The sequence below is a fragment of the Cynara cardunculus genome, assembly GCF_001531365.2.
Source record: "Cynara cardunculus var. scolymus isolate 2C chromosome LG 10, CcrdV1, whole genome shotgun sequence".
Taxonomy (NCBI): Eukaryota; Viridiplantae; Streptophyta; class Magnoliopsida; order Asterales; family Asteraceae; genus Cynara; species Cynara cardunculus.
The window spans coordinates 20,350,553-20,367,820 of NC_037537.1; the positions used below are offsets into that span (position 1 = coordinate 20,350,553).

Consider the following 17,268-nt stretch of genomic DNA (forward strand, 5'->3'; position numbering starts at 1 on the left):
GCCGATTCCCATTTTTAATGAATGTTAGAAGAATGCTTCTACTTGTGAATTTCATGACATTTTTATTGTTTTAATTTGTATAACTTGTAACATATGGTATGAATTTTTATATTTTGTTTTATTTATTACTCGTCTTGTCGATCTATAGTCTTGATGCAGATGTAACATCGCCTCCAAAAAGATCGGAAAGACCTTGTAGGTTGTATATCGTGAAAATAAGTGTTTTTCATGGAGGAAGAAGTCCTTTATCAAGGTAACCAAATTTCCTAATTAGAGTCTACTTAAGTTGGCTTTAGATTCATTAGTCGTTTACTAAACGCTTACCGGATCATTTTACCATATCGGATGAACATGACAAGAACTGAAAATTTTACCTGGTAAGAGCGTTGACAAGGACCGCCGAGTCTTACTTGGTAAGCATTTACCGAATATAAATGTTGCATATGAATATATTATGTTGTTTTAATAGATTAAAATCATACCGGGTAAGTTAAGTAGAAGTGTTAAATCTTACCTGTAAGCGCGTACCGGCGTGCACTTACCAAGTCACATCACTCTGGTCTGTCCGTCTTGTCTTATCTTATTTGCAAACTAAACGCACCTGAATCATCAGTTCCATTTTCATTCAAGTTTTTTGACCGGCTAAGTGTGCTACTCCAGCAAACTTCTTTTACAATATGATTGTCATTGCTTCATTTTCTCATTGCAAATCTTGTGGATCACTCTATACTTATTCAACATTTGTCAAAAAAATGTTTATTCTTGTTATCGATGATATTTTGTACCAAAGTCAGTTAAAAGTATCTTTGATGTTTTTGACGAAAGACTACATTTGCATAATTCATTTGGGTCGTAACGTAATTAGGGATATTTTGTGTTTGTATTCGTTTGTTGAACTTAACCAAACAAACAAATAAACATAAACAACAAATAAACAATTTTTTTTGTGTCAAGAAAATGGCTTGTTTTAGGGTCGTGCCAGAGGGTATACCAATATGAGATTCTAAACTTTGTAAGGGCCTAAGTATATATATTTTGATTTTGCTCAATGCCCGATTCGCTCCCTCTTCTACCAAATTCTTCGATTCTCAGTTACGGCTGCAAATCTGCAATTCTTTCTCCTCAAAAATTAAAGATTGAGCTCTCCTCCAGGGCTCCTGTTCATCATCATTTATCATTTTCCTGATGGCTAATCTTAGAGTAAGTTATGAATTTGGTCTATGTGGTTTGTTGGTTTTTATGAAGATAGTCCTTGTACTTCATTTATTATAGATTAGGGTCTTGGTATATTGTTTTGTAACAAATTGGTCCCTCCCTGTAACGGTCATCCAGTTCCTCAGTTAACCTTGATGGTATTTTCGTCATTTTCCTTTTTTGTCTTTACTCGAGAGATCAATTTTGTGAATATCACACAAACCATAGGGACCAAATCCGTAATTAAGTCTAAAAAATAAAAAAAAATTAATTTTATTAAAACTTTTAGTTTATTAAATTAATTATGTATTATACTTTAATCTATATTAATTATGATATTTAAGTTTAATTTTAATATAGAATATATTTTCTTTTAAAAATTTATATATTATTTACATTTACATGCGTGAACACTATCATTAATTATTCTGCAATCCATAGTAAAAGAAAAAGAAAATGTATAAATGTAATTATATTATGTAATAATGTGATTATCTAAAACTTGAAAGATTTTAAAATATCTAAGGAGTTGTTTACCAAACACTTACTCAGTAAGTACTTACCGGTAAAATTTAACACTATCAGTTACTTATCAGGTAAAATTTTAGTCCACTAAAACGGTATCATATGTAACAATTCACCTAGTAAGCACTTATCGTGGTAAAAGTCGTCGCCCTCACTTACCGGGTAAGAATGTTGATCTTTGTCTCACTCTTACCTGGTAATTGATCCTTATCATATTCATCCGGTAAAGTAACGAGACTTGGTGTTCACTTATCCGAGTAAGCATTTGGTAAACGGCCCCTAAGTTAAAAAAAAAGTATTGAAAACTATAATATTTTTAATTAATTAATAATGATATTGTTACTTAAATTAATAAATATATTGTATATTTTATAAACGAACATAATAGAACATTCATAGACGTAGTTGACTGGATGTCTTTATTCGTATTCATTCATTTAATGAAACAAACCATACATTCATCTACTAATAAACTAACTTTATTTCGATTCTTATAGTGGCGTCGACATGATAAAGACTAAAACTAAGATTTTTATTCCTATAGTTTGATATTTATAACGATTTTCGTCCTCTACTTTTAAAAACTGCTTTTTTGTCCTTATGGTTTCCGTTTTGTTTCACTTTTTGTCCCTGAGACTAACTATGTTAGAAAAAATTAGTTAAGTTTAAGGGTACTTTTGTCTTTTATCATTTTAACTAATTTTTTTGTTAAAGAAACTATTTTATATATACATGCCACACACATCATACTTCACCCGTAGAGAGAACCTCGTCCCTTCCATCCGGTGACCATCTCCGTCTTCTCCTGACATTGAGATTGAACTTTTCAAGATCGTGATCAACCCACAGGTGACCATCGAGATCGAAATTGAAGGGAAGAAACCACAGTCCATAGGTGACCATCGAGATCGAGATTTAGCTTCGTTATTCTTCCTCTTCCCTAATTAAAACCTACCTTGAGAATGAGATGTGGATTGAACCGGACATCGCCAATTGGAGGAAGGATTCAATGAAGAAAAGTAGGTCGTATACTAAGGAGAGTATTGGCAGCAAAAACCCATTTGATGTTGAACCAAAATCAGAGGAGAAATCCCAAAACCCATTTGAAGTTGAATGACAAGTTAGTCCTTGAGGTTGAATCAAAATTACAGACACGTTCATCAAACCCCATTTGAAGTTGAATCAAACCTAAAAATGAAAAATGTTGACCCATCTTCTTCAAATTTTTTAACCGAAACCCATTTGCAAAACCCAATTGTCGTCTAAAAAATTATTCTGAAGATTCCGAAACCATGTCTGAAAAAGGGAAGAGAGAAACAAAATGGAGATGGGTCCATAGATGGCCTCTGATCACGAGATTCACAGGTGCACATCGATGAAATTTTTGCAAACTTTGTAGCTTCATGTTCATAGAATCTTCCATGGAGTTTTGGAAGGAATGGTGCAATGGAAAGCCACCGGTGTATGAAGGCACATCTCTTGGAGACAACCGATGTAGTCCATCGGCGGAGACGGAAACTAAATAAAATAGCTAAAAGACCAAAGTACCCCTCAGTTAACTGTTGGAATCTAATGGAGTTAACCTAGGGACAAAAAGCGAAACAAACAGAAACTATAAGGACGAAAAAAGCAATTTTTAAAGATCAAGGACGAAAAGAGTTATAAACAACAAACCACAGGGACAAAAATCGTAGTTTGCTCCATAATAAATGAGGAGATGGTTGACATCCACAGTATCAAAATTTTCAACAACCAAGATGTAGTTGCCACGTGTTTTGTCTTTACGGCATTGGTCCCTATCAAATAATTTATCTGGGTAAGAGTCGTCATCCTCACTTACCGGGTAAGACTCTCCATTATTCTCATCGCTCTTATCCGGTAAGATTCTTGGCCCTTTTCATATTCATCCGATAAGTAAATTTATCCGGTAAGTATTTACCAAGTAAGTGTTTAGTAAACGGCTCCTAAGTTAAAAAAGAATTCAAATAGTCGTTCTAAAAAATATTAATCATATTAAAATAAAATATAGTATATAAACATTTTCACCAGATTTAAAATAGAGAATCAAAAGTCAAAATCTTTAAAAAAATTACACTCAACTCCAATAATAACTTTTTTATTTTAGAGATTTTAACATTCATTATATTATTAAAATAGTCTACAAATTTATCATCCAAATACACCTTTTAAAAATAAAATTAAATAAAACAATAATAGTTCAGTCTCATAGATGGGAAATGAATAAAAAACTAATTTTTATCTCCACACATCAAGTTTTAGAGAATTCTCTAAACTTATATGACATTTGTTTTTTTAAGAGGTACTGAAGTCTGATTTCATTTATGATTTATAAGAGGTGGTACTGAAGTCTGAAATTTAAATCAATAAGAATGTTTGTTTTTGTAAACTGACAAACGTCTGAAATCTGAAATCTATATCAATAAATATGATATCCTAATTCAGTTAGCTAGAAATCACCATCTCTGGTGGCTAACACTTATTCCTAACCCTAGCTCCCAACTCTCCGGCCACAATCAAAGTAGTAACCATGTCAATAAACATCATCCCATGGTCCACCACGTTGGCTGGTCTCGATATTGCATCATCGACAACTTTTAAACCCCCAATATCTTTCTTGAAATACAAATTGATTATGAAATTCCCGTTATCAATAACATATGCCTTACCATTTTTCGGCAAAACACAGAGCTTCGGAACACAATCGGCTTCTTCAAACAACGATTGAAGCTTTTGTGTTGTAAATTTCCAGCAAAACGAAACGATTTCCACCGACATGGCTAACCTACTTCCTCCGACATAATCCACCAGCTTCGTTTCATCAACAATCACCACAAGTTTCTTGCAACAAACCTCGATGACTTTTTCACGACGCAACGATCCGCCACAACCCTTGACCAAATTCATATCTGGGTCGATTTCGTCTGCTCCATAGATAGCCAAATCAAGAACCAGGTGAGTATCAAGATCCGACAAAGGAGATGCATAATAGAGAACAAAAAGCTCTTTTTTTTTCTATTTTAGATAATTTATAGGAGATGCTCGTATCCGTTGGAACTTATCGTTAACGACTTCGTTTATGTAATTATAAAAATATGTTATGCTTTTAATACAGTTACGTGAACATATTATTATTTTGTGGAAACAAAAGAACGTATTATAATTTTACAAAAAGAAAAAATCTTATTGAAATGTTCTTAGATGTTCAGTCGTAGGCACCAAAATCGAGCTTTTAAATATAAGTTCGAATCATAATATTAAACCTACCAACGTACAAGCGAATACAAAATCAAACCTACCAACGTACAAGCGAATACAGGATCAACCAAGAAAGGAATACATTCGATATGTGAGACAAACGGAATCGAAAACCTCAGATCCTTTGGTTGCCTGGGATTAGTCAGTGCGCGTAAACTGGTCTGGTTACCCACGTTTATCAAAAAAATTATTGAAGTTGGAACTACTTTCTTATTATCTGTAACTATGATTAATTTTTTGTTTTATTTATAATTAAATTAAATTTTATATTAAGATAATCATTTTGTGCTGGAAAAATAGTTCGGAATCCACCTGGAGGAACAAACAATTTGATCAAAATGTAAAACGACGAACCCCACAAGCATAACTTATCATGTCTTGTAAATGTTTACTTTTCATATTGCTATCGACCATCTTCATATTTACCACCACGACACTATTGCCGCCCATTACAAATGGTTTCAAGATCGACATCTAGCATACAACCAAAACCATATATGTAAACGTCGTGCTTGGAGAGAACAAGAAAACGGTGATTTATGAATCCATGACGGGTTTGCACAAAAGGATCATGGTGTCTTTTAAATGCAGAGTTACTTATGAATGACTCCGTTGGAACATCAACCTTAAGTGGAACAATTCGAATCATTTAAACAGCCTCTGTAGTTATCTCTCAGATATTTATAAATAAAACATTGTATACCGTGATTTCATAATGAAAAAAGAAAGAGATAAAGGATTATTCATATTTTGATGACGTTTTGCACCCAATGACATCGCTTCCCCTCACCGTTCTATCATCGTCTACCCTCCATCACCATCCACCGTCACTAAGATATCTGGACCATTGAATCAGCTTTCTAATTCGAACAAATTTGACCAAGTCTTGTATAGTGCAATCAGAGTTCCAGTACCTAGAATCAGAGCTCGCTACTTGGAACCAGAGTGCGGATGTTATCTCTGATTCTAATCAAACTGCTCAGATATCTTATCCATTAACATTTACATCTTAATCATTTAACCACCCGTAACCGTCGATCTCTTATACAAATACGTAAACGAGAATCTGGGTATACATAAGAACTCGACCTCACAGCCTTTGAGATTAAGAGAGGTTCTCTTGAATTATCCCAATACGAAATTTGTGATACCCAATAAGGGACGAATTACTGTATTTGGACGTTGAGTTTTTCCGATCCAAATAGATTATTCAGTCATATATCTAACACCGGATTAATCATTTAAAATAAAAAAGTAAAATTAAGGGGGTGTTTGAGATTGCTTATAAAAATAACTTATTTCGGTGTGACATCGGTAATAAATAATACTTTTGAGTATTTGGATAAACAACTTATACCGGTACTAAACCCGTAATAAAGAGTTTTTGTAAAAATGTAATATATTTTTTTCGAATTTTACACATCGATGAGTAAAAAGTATAAATGGAGAGAAGTTAATGGCGGATATGAAGATTATTAATTATATTGTGTATTGATAGTAAAATAAAGAGGGGGAGGAGGAGGGGTGGCAGCTTGTGTAGTGTTGTTACTGTCTCCATCGACGGCCATAGGCGGAGGAAGGAAAGGAAAAGGGGAGGGAAGAGAAGAGAAAGAGGGGATCTTGCTCCATCAAAACCAAACCCTAACTAGGTTTCATACACTTCAAGCTGAGCAGATCCCCTGCATAATTCTATGGCTCAAGAACCCTCATCATCCACATCCCAAACCCTAGATGACGATCTTCACCAACCTCCTCCAAATTCTACTGATTCCAACAACCCTTCCCTCACACGTAACGTATCCTCCAGCCGGCTTAACGCTAAGGCACCGGAGTTTGTTCCTCGCACCACCACTACCGCCGCTTCTCCTTCCTCATCCTCTGCTACTACTACTACTACCACTACTGTTACTAGTCGTGTTGATCTCTCTCAGCCTCGGCTGGTTATCTCTCCTCCTCCCACATCTCCCGGGATAATTCATGTATATCCTTCACCTAATTCTCCTTTTCATGCTCCGATCCCTACCCATGTTCCCGTTTCTGTCCCTGTCCAAAACCATCATCCGCATCATCACCATCATCATGTTCCGCTTCAGTTTCATCACCACCAACATCATAATCCTAATCATCAACGACCCTTTAATGGCGCCACGGGCTTTCTTGATCATAAAGACGTGTCGGTTCAAGTTCCGCGTGGAGATCCAGATTCAAAAGATGGTCTCACTGACGAAGCTACTCAAAAGATTCTTAATCAGGCAGGGTTATGTCCCTATCTCTATATGCTTTTACAATATATTTATCTTGAATTGATGCATTATTTTTCGTTTCTTTTACTCTATTGCTGGTTTGCTACTATAAACTACGCTGCCATCTGTTGATAGTTGGCATGAGACTCTGCTGATTCCAGTGATTTATAAATTTTTTGTTTATGCATTGGGATTAGTACAAAAAAGATCATATAAAAAGTAGTAGGAAAAACATAGGAGTCAACATTATATGTTGCTGCTCTTTCTCTCATACTAAATTCCCTGGTTGGGGAGTGCATTTGTTACCCAACACTGTATTTGGTGTGTCCTAGTGTTCACTCTTTTTCTTTCTCCTTTACTAGCATACTCATGAATATCGGCCTTGCTAGACTATGCCTAAAGTTAGGAAGTACACCGAGGCCTTACTTTTCTACAAGATACTTTTGTTTTCACCTAGACTGGACACCTATCTAAGGCTGAAGTGGATTGTTGTATTTGAGGCTACTGAGCTACCATGTCCATGATAAGCTGTACTCGTGAAACTAATCGGATATGAATGGTAGACATTTTATCTGCATGCTACCAAGTGATAAAATAGTTTCTATTTGTTTATGGAGACATTGTCATGAGTCACCTGCATCAGGCGACCATGGAAGGATCAAAATTTGGTAGTCAGTAAGATGTGGGCATCAAGGTTTTGGAACAGTAGTCTCATGGAAGAGCTTGGTTGGCTCTGACAGATTAGTAGGAAGTTGGTTATTTGGTCTAGACTATATGGCATTGTGTGATTCAGACATAGAAGTAGGAAGCTGGTTATGTTGTTTGCTCCATCACTTTTTTATGGGCTAACATATGTATATCAATGTGTATCTACCATGTCACCCAGGCACACTTGTCATTCTCATTCATAATCCACAAAGGATGTTTCTAGTCATGAAAGTCAAATCTATGCTACCTTATGCTCTACTGCAAAATTAAAACCTTGTTCAATTGAGTTGAGATTTTAGGTTCTCTTGTTGTCGTTGTTTGTTTGAATGAACCAGGTTCTAGTTAGGATTTGGGATAGGAAAAAAGGGGTTGTGCTATTTTGGGCACCATATGTTGTTCGGTGTGTCAGATATTCAGGTGACATTACCTCTAACTTTTCCAAGAGAATTGGATTTTGTCTTCTTAGCTGGGAGTAGGTGGAACCATAAATTGGGTTTAGGGTGGTTCTCTTAAATGTTATTATGCAAAATACATAAATAAGATAAATAAAGAACAAATATATAAAAATCCAAATCTGCAATCTAGGGTTTAGGTTAAGATCACATAAGTCTCCTCTAACTAATCCATGATTGTTTTTATCTTTGTTAAATATTTGTTCTTAGTTGTTAAAATTAAACTAATCAATCAACTAAAAGTATACAACCCTACTCAAATTTTGAATATGAATATTAAGACTCAAGAATAAAAACAAAAATGACAGCTTTAAGAATGACAAATACTAGAATATCATAAAAAGGACATACAAAACTCTTTTATAGAAACTGTTTATTGTAAAATTCTGTGGTTGTTAAGAATCAGTTGTCAACACAGATGGGAAGATGAACTAGCTGTAAATAATGTAAATTGAAATGGGGGATTACTGTCTATTAATTAGCAACTAGAAGCAAATAAATAAACATAAAAAATGACAGAAGCAATCAGCAAATAAATAACATTGATCAAGATAGTGGGATAATTTTTACTTGGGCCTAATGTTTAGATGGAATCATAAAAAAGAAAATGTTCTTTGAGCACAATTTTTATTATGGAAATATTATAAAATATTTATGAAATGTTACAAAATAAGGATGGAGTTTTTTTTGTGGGAAGAGGGTTAAGAAATATATAGGTTGTTTTAGTGAGGGCGAGCCTGGGTCTACCCTCGTACGAAGGTGGCTTTGCTCATGGCTGGGAGGGCCAATGTTTGGAATATTGGCTTTAAAAAATGTAGGGATGACATATAAGAGGCCTACTGCAGTTTGCAAAATGTTTCAAATAGGCCACCCAATTGTTGATAATTTTACAATTGGGCGGCCTATTTGAAACCTTTTACAGATTTTGGTGGTTTCCATGTGTATTATCCCACCTAGAAACAATAAAATCCATTGGTGAAATTACCAATTATCATCTGCATGACAATTTGAAATCTATGCTAGTCAACATGGTTTTAAAAATCGCTCGAGGTGTACACATCAATCGAGTCAGTCGAAGAACGTGCAAAAGACAACACCTTTGAAGCCCCGGACAAGACCTACGCATCGATGTGAGGCGGGTGAGGTGGGATGAGGCTTATACCTTTGACCCCTTTTCTAATTTATGATTTTATACGGTTTTTTTTTAATTACTAAAAGTCTAAAACCTTAAATATTTTGTCCTAGATTCACAACTACTGCTATCCTGTGATTTTCTCTTCTCTCATCACTCAGACTCACAGCTTCAATTTCTCTTCAATCTCCTCTCCTCCATCACGATTTCTCTTCTCTCCTGCTCACTTACTAGCCACCAAAAAGTTATTTTGAACCTCAAGGTTGCTACCTTACTCATCGTGTTATTGAAGAAATTGGAGAAGAGATTGTCACTCAGGGGATCTCACTAATAATGACGTGCATAGAAAACAACTGGAAATTTGTTAATGGAGAAGATGAAGAGTTTGTATTCGCTTGGACTATGTATGGTGCTTTTTGCATAGATTTGATGCTTGAGATTTAATAAAATTGGAGAATTGCCATACAAAAGAATGTTTTCATAAAGCAAGATAGTACGGATAAGTTGCAACAATCATTACGGATGATGTTTGTTTTAAATGCATGGCCAAGCTTGGGCAAGTGAATCTAAAGGGAAAGTTGTGAAGAAATCATAATGGATAAAAATATTTTTTTGACCAAGTGAGGTTTATTCTAAAAACCACAAAGCCCTTCTTGCATGTTGAAAGGATAGTTGATGGTAGAAATACACGACCAATTGTATTTATTTATGGTGATATGGATGAGGCAAAAATAAAGATAGCGTAAACTTAGATGGAGACGTTTTTTGGGTATTAAGCAATCTCTATTGTTCTTTTCTTTCTAATCAATGTGATTTATTGATATTTATTTATTTTCTTATTATTAAGAACTTTGTTTACATTTGGATGAGTATAATACACCTATACATGTTTTTAGTAGTTGAATATCTGCCATGTCTTCCATCTCATCCCCAGCTGCACTGCTATCTTTTTATCTTATTTTTTTATTTGTCAAGTTAGACTATCTTTGAATGGTGAAGCTGTCTGCCATGTCTTCCATCTCATCCCCAGCTGCAACAAGTAAAGAGATCTATTCAGTGATAAGAAAAAGAAAAAACGTGAACGGGGTCCCTAAAACGGACTATGTAATGCTATGTAATGTACTTTATCTGCTGGGTTACGGGCGGTCATTTTACTAGAGGTTTATAATCTACCCTTGTGTGATTCCTGTTGAAGCATATACTCGGGGGGTGGGTGCAGGGCGTAGTCTAAATAGAATCATGATCTAAAGATACCCATTAACCATAGTCTACAAAATATAGACCCCTCGCTCAGTCGATTCATTAGAATTTATAATTTATTGATTTAATCCGGTATAGTATAAATAGATAATCAGAGTTATCTTTTTATCTTATTTTTTTATTTGTCAAGTTAGACTATCTTTGAATGGTGAAGCTGGGACCCTGCACCTGTATCTTAGCAGCTTAGCTCTGGGCTCTGGCTCATGATTTGGACAGGTCACAGGCTGTTGTAGCTGGTGAAACCCAACTTCTCGGCTAACAATCTCATTCTAGTAATTGGCTAGTTTCTTTACTTCTGAATTAGTAAAGAAACCAATTGCTTTAGCATGTTCTAATTTATGAATTCTGGTGAGATGTTGAGATGTGTAAAATTACTTGCATACATGACAAGAAAGTGCATACTGAATCTGTTTCAATAATATTATTGTCAATGGGTGCTGAGAGCACAGTGTTGGTCTCAAACAAACATACGGACGGTACTCATTATCTTCAAAATTGACATTTTAATCGTGTTACCTTTGTAGGTGGAGTATTATTTCAGTGATATAAATTTGGCCACTACTGATCATTTAATGAGGTTCATCAACAAAGATCCTGAAGGGTATGGTAAGATCTACCTCTTCCAATGTAGATAATGTAATGAGGTTTCTCATTTCTTCTTTCAGTATTGGAGCTCTTCTTCTAATCTTCTTGTTGGGACTTATATGACGAGCTGCAGTGTATCTACCCATTGATACAAGCATCTTGATCTTGTTTTTGTTGAAAGAGGCTACTACTTCTCTTGTAATCTGTATGTTTTGGTTGCATTGATGTTGTACTTTGCTAACCGTGTGCTATATGTGGCTATGAATATGTTGTTCTATATTGTTGTTATTCTATATTTTAACACCAGAGATCAGATATGTGGATAATGCAATTAAAGGTTTGTTTTCAGTGTTGTGATTTGTTTTAGTACCAGGAATCAAGCACTGGACACTTTAATTAGCACATAGAATATCACTATTGTACACAGCGCCATAAAGCAAGTGTGGCCGGTATCCAAGTTAATGCAAATTAGCTTTGTTGTAAGCAATGAAAACCGTGCCACCAGCTGGCATAACAAGATGGGATGTACTCCTTAGGACGGCATATATAGCAAGGCATGGAAAAGATGAATGAAGGTGAAAGCATACGAGGGAAATAAACTAAGTAACTGGTCTAATAGTCAAGACAAAGACCACCTAAGCAGCAGCTTAGCAAGTTGGGTAATATAGATACCTCAATTCACAAAACAACACCCTTTGCATACAAGATTCCAACTCTCAGTGAAGGGTGACGTGGCTTAAATATGACAACATAATAACAAGAACCTAATAAATATGGGCTCTTGGAAGACCAGGCTGCACATTTAATATTTTAATTATAACATACTGAGAAAAAATCGACATCAACCCATTTCTGCGACTTATCTTAATGAAATCATAGCATTCCTGCGTAAGCAGATGGTCTTCAACTCTTCAAGAGTGAGTCTCGGGTGTTGTTAACAAAGGTACTTGAGATTTTCTCAAGTTATATTTGCAGCAGCAAACTGCCTAGTGAATGACACTTCAAGATCAAACGTAGTTAGGTGATTTTTATTTATTCAAGATAAATGCTTATCATAAAGGCGTAAGGTGTCTGGTAGAGAAACCTTTGTTGCTGCCATACAACCCTGTTGGTTTTTAATTCTTCTTGCTTAAGATTTTGCATCTTTTAACCTTCATTTTTACATTTTAAGCAGCCACAGCTACTATTAATATGTATAATTACTTTTGTAACTACGAGTAACTGCTGGCCCAAATAATTTCATACAGAACAACTGAATTTCTCTTGTAGAAGTTCTAATGGTTCTAGTTTGATCGGAGGTATGAACTTGCTCGCTTATTCTGTTTGCATCAAAACCGTTTTTATATTTTGTCTTTGCAATTTAAGATGATTAGTTCAATGTTCTATATGAGAAATAAATCAGGAAATGAGTAGTATAATAAGAAAATATGATAAGAAACTTGTATAATTTTGCTGGAATCAATAGCCTGATCTCCGCCTTGCAGCTTCCATTGTTAGGCAGGAGGATCTCAAATATTGTTTAATATCCTCTGCCACTTTGCAAAAGTTTAAGCTATGCAAGTTTCTTGGACTTTTCTGACCTATTTCTTAATATTATTTTCAGTGCCAATATCTGTTGTCGTGTCTTTCAAGAAGATCAAAGCCCTTGTTAGCAGTAATGCCCAGCTTGCTAGCATACTGCGTAGTTCTGCAAAACTGGTGGAGTTCTCGTTAAAGACATTTTATAACTGCACTCTTTGAATAAGCTATTTCCCCCTGCTTCTGCACAATCTTAACTTTCACAATTGCAACTATAGGTGGTTAGTGAAGATGGGAAGAAAGTCAAACGTCAACATCCGCTGACCGAGTCAGACATGGAAGAGCTGCAAGTGCGAAAATGCTCTGTTTCTATATTGACCATCTTCTAGGACATTCAAGTTGCATAGTTTGAGGTTTTTTTTGTTTACATGTTGGTTTTTTGTTTGCAGTCTCGCATAATTGTTGCTGAAAATTTGCCTGAGGACCATTGCCATCAGAATCTAATGAAGGTTTTCTCAACTGTTGGGAGGTACCAGATTGATCCTGTCATATTTTCTTGGAAGTTTGGTTTTTTCTAGAACATTCTTGTAGATTAAAGTTATCTAATTCTTTCAATTGCTACTTGATCAGTGTAAAGACAATTCGTACTTGTCAGCCCCAAACTTCCAATGGCGGGACATCTTCATCGTCAAGAGCAGCAAAAGCAGATGGTATGCTCTTCAGTAACAAGGTAGGTGTGTATAAATATATACATATGCTGACATGTAGATTCTACATATTTTTTAATTTGTTAGCAAGTTAGGGGTCGTTTACTAATTGCTTACCCTGTAAATGCTTATTGTTCACTTTACCTTATCGGATGAATATGAAAAGATTGGGAATCTTACCCGGTAAGAGTGAAGGCAAGACCCGAGAGTCTTATCCGGTAAGTGAGAGTGACAACTCTTGCCCAGCAAGCGCTTACCGGATAAAAATGTTGCATACGATATCGTTTTAATAGATTAAAATCATATCCCGGTAAGTTAAGTGAAAGTGTTGAATCTTACTGGTAAGCGCTTACCGAGTAAGAATTATGTAAACATCCCCTTAGTGTTGAGAACTGTCTTGATTACTTTTCATGTTTTATTTTCCTTGGTTACATTTGATAGGTCTATGGTCGGTAGAGTCTACTTTTGACTTTTTCTGTTTTATTTTCCTTACTTACATATGATGGATCTTGATATTTTCTTGACGGGTGCTTTATTTGTAATCAGTTGTATAGCGGAGTCCACTTTTGACTTTGAGTTCCAGTTCGTATGTTGTTAAAATCGAAATCTTATCAACAATTGTTAACGACAGAAATATTTGCTTGTAGTATTTATAGCACACTTAGTTAATTAATTATCTGTAATTTTTTTCACAAATATCAATTGAGACCAAGGATCGTGTGAGAATAGGAGTCAAATGAGAAGCCTAAGAAGGGATCTGAACCCTTGATCATTGTAATCTCACCCCACCCCATGAATTGCGCTTATCACGGGAATTGATCCGGCGCATCTTGGTGCACCGCATTAATGTTGACATTCAATTAGGATTGATCCAAGGGTGGAGATCCCTTCTTACCCTTCTCACCACAACTTCCATTCTCACCGGAACCCAACCCATTCAATTGATATATATATATATATATATATATATATGTATATGTATATGTATATACGGATTTTAAAGCTTAAATATCATAATTTGACTCTTACAAGTCAAACATGGAGTCCAATTTTTTTGTTGTAGGCTGTACCTTTTAGGCTGTCTTTTTTTCTCTTATCGGCCATAACCAGACATACAGGACTAGTTAATTGGCGTTTTGCTCATTTATAACAAATTCTTTCCCTCTGATTTCTCCAATCTTTCTCTGGATTAGGTTAAGTAAAATCATCAACACCGATAGATCTGAGCATCCTTGAACTTATGCAAGACTTTACAATTCAGTCTTAATACCTAAAATTTCGTTGTTTTCTTATTGCCTTTATGAACATCTAACTTACCCCTTGTTTTGAATGTATTTTTCTTACAGTTGCATGCTTTTGTGGAATATGAGTCCATTGAGCTTGCCGAGAAAGCAGTAAGTGTCAGAGTCTTTTAGATCATGATTTGCTGTATCAATTCTTTCTTCAGGAATTGAATCATTCTATCCTTTTCATAGGTTCTGGAGCTAAACAAAGAGGGTAACTGGCGGAATGGTTTGAGAGTTCGTTTACTGAGACGCCCGGTATGTTCCTGAACAACATTTTCTCTACTTGACTAATTGGCTAATTTTTAACTTATCATATTATATGATTGTAAAAAAGAGACACTCACTTTTCCTGTGAAGCTTATCCATTATTTGGAGCAAAGAATATATGTTAAACTAAATAAGATGATTTAATACATCTAAAAGGTCATGGGGTAAAGAAGTTCTTGGACCTCTTCTGTTATAGGACGTATAAGGAGCGTGTTAATAAACTAACCACTTCGAGGTTCATGGAAATGTTCTCTTTACCACACGGTTAAGTTACAAAGAACTCCCACTTGTAGCAAACAGAGGACTTCCAATCCCCAACCACAATTGGTCATGTGATTTCTCTTTTGATAATGATGTTTTTAAAATCAGCAGATGCCTTAAAAAGCTCCAAACCCCACCATACTGGTTTCTGAGTCTTTATTTTAGGTTTGGTTGATTATGAAAGCTGAATTTTATTTTCTATTTCGTTCAAGCCCCAGGGAAAACCTGCTCAAGGACGTGGAAAGAAAACAGGGCAGGAAGATGAAGTTGTCAATAAGGAAGATGACACATCTACGTCTGAGCAACATCAACTGAATGAGAAACATTTAGATGACACTTACCAACAATCTGAAGTCCAGTCAAACGAGAATGTTGTAAGTTTCCTCTATTTCCCTTTCAAGCTTGATTTTCCATTATTTTTGTAATTCTGTTTGGAATTTTAGTGCATGGGAATCCTTAACAAGCTCTAGCATTTACTTAGGACGGTATGATAGCCACAAGAAGTTTTCTAGAATTTTTATACTATAGTATGAGTTTTGGTTTCTAAAAAGTTATATTTGTTGTCTTTCTTTTCCTTCTAATATATATACTATTTCCATGCAAGTTGTTGTATGGTATCATGCTACTCTTCCTGATATATTGTTGTGGCTGGTTCTGTAGGGTGAGTTTCCAGGCATGTACTTAACTACTATATCTAATTAAGAATAGATACCAACTCTGTGAAGGAGTCACATTTTTCTTAAAACAGCCATTTTTAATGTTGAACAGTCGAGTTGAAGGCCTACTAATTTCAATGTTGGTATGACGGCTTCTCTTCTTTTTTCCTTTTTTGGGTTCGGTGGGGTGGGGATGGTGGTAACTTTACAAATTTATAGGCACTTGTATTCGATCTTGAGAAGTTGTTGGTTTGAGTATTGTGGTCGATGCGAAATTTGTTCCTTCTCAAGTTCACATGATAAATATTCATAATGGATGTCGTATTGTGACAAAAATTCATTATCTTTCAAGGTTATTCATCATAGGTTCTTAAATTATTTAAGGTTCCTAAGTGAATCTCTGACAAGATCAAGGGATAATATAATATAAACATAACTTGTCGGGATGCACTTCCAAGATCTCTGACAAGCTCAAGGGATGGGTCATTGGGTGTTCGACACCTCAGGCATATGGGAATAAACCATGATGAGTGATTTGTGGTGTTGGATCCATTAATGATTAGTGTTTTTAGCAGGGGGAAGATCACTCAAATGAAAAGGAGGGCGGGCATAAGAAATTGCGCAATCGTGGCAGGGGCAAGGGACGTGGGCGACCTCAATATAACCATCATAACAACCGGGGGACTCATATGGTGACACCACCTTCAACTAATTGCGTGAACACTGAGCATCCAGTGATCGGAAAGCAACCTCCAGGGCCTCGAATGCCAGATGGTACCAGAGGGTTCTCCATGGGCCGAGGAAAGGCAGTCGCTGTTCCTGATGACAGTAGTGTATCGTGATGACATAATCAAAGAGAAGCAGGAGCAGTTGAAATGGGGGAGATGGGTTGGTTACAATAATCTTGTTGAATGTTGGGACCAAGGATGGGAGAGTAGTTCTTTTATTTCTTCTTGTGGTTGAGAGTGTTGTGTATTCTAAAGTAAGGATGATATTGGTAAAAGTAAAACAGATGTGGGTTTTTTGATACTGTTTTAGATGATGATGATGGTGATGTGTTTCTTGTTTGTTAATGTAGAATGGAAAAAGAAAGATAAGGGGGGATGTAACTTGAAATGAAGTGAAGAAAGAGGATGGTTGGCTTAATGGGGATGTGTATTAATTGAAGTTTGTATAGATTTCAGCCACTTTCTGTTTG

General features: G+C 35.6%; 2 protein-coding genes across 4 annotated transcripts; one reads left to right on the plus strand and one right to left on the minus strand.

Moving 5' to 3' along the window:
* Positions 1–4,209: 4,209 nt before the first annotated feature.
* LOC112520100 (probable ribose-5-phosphate isomerase 2) lies at positions 4,210–5,445 on the minus strand. The gene is made up of 2 exons (XM_025128400.1): positions 5,350–5,445; positions 4,210–4,752 (listed from the first exon to the last, which is right to left on the minus strand). The coding sequence occupies exons 1-2, from the start codon at positions 5,443–5,445 to the stop codon at positions 4,210–4,212; spliced, it is 639 nt and encodes a 212-aa protein (XP_024984168.1).
* Positions 5,446–6,519: 1,074 nt separating this feature from the next.
* On the plus strand, positions 6,520–17,216 carry LOC112519001 (la-related protein 6B). 3 transcript variants are annotated; one of them, XM_025126866.1, is made up of 10 exons: positions 6,520–7,247; positions 11,315–11,396; positions 12,979–13,073; positions 13,172–13,243; positions 13,343–13,422; positions 13,524–13,623; positions 14,947–14,994; positions 15,076–15,141; positions 15,627–15,788; positions 16,646–17,216. In XM_025126866.1, the coding sequence occupies exons 1-10, from the start codon at positions 6,687–6,689 to the stop codon at positions 16,910–16,912; spliced, it is 1,533 nt and encodes a 510-aa protein (XP_024982634.1). In that variant the 5' UTR covers positions 6,520–6,686; the 3' UTR covers positions 16,913–17,216. The 3 variants fall into 3 exon arrangements, with proteins under 3 accessions (XP_024982634.1, XP_024982635.1, XP_024982633.1); XM_025126867.1 differs by having other exon boundaries at positions 15,633–15,788; positions 16,643–17,216; XM_025126865.1 differs by having other exon boundaries at positions 6,521–7,247; positions 16,643–17,216.
* The last annotated feature ends 52 nt before the right edge of the window (positions 17,217–17,268 follow it).

Coding starts and splice junctions, on each gene's coding strand:
- LOC112520100 (XM_025128400.1), bottom strand. CDS start 5,445: ATGGGCGGCAATAGTGTCGTGGTGGTAAATATGAAGATGGTCGATAGC. Junction 4,753..5,349: donor TGATAAGTTATGCTTGTGGG/GTTCGTCGTTTT, acceptor TATCTAAAATAG/AAAAAAAAAGAGCTTTTTGT.
- LOC112519001 (XM_025126865.1), top strand. CDS start 6,687: ATGGCTCAAGAACCCTCATCATCCACATCCCAAACCCTAGATGACGAT. Junction 15,142..15,626: donor TTCGTTTACTGAGACGCCCG/GTATGTTCCTGA, acceptor ATTTCGTTCAAG/CCCCAGGGAAAACCTGCTCA. Junction 15,789..16,642: donor TCCAGTCAAACGAGAATGTT/GTAAGTTTCCTC, acceptor TAGTGTTTTTAG/CAGGGGGAAGATCACTCAAA.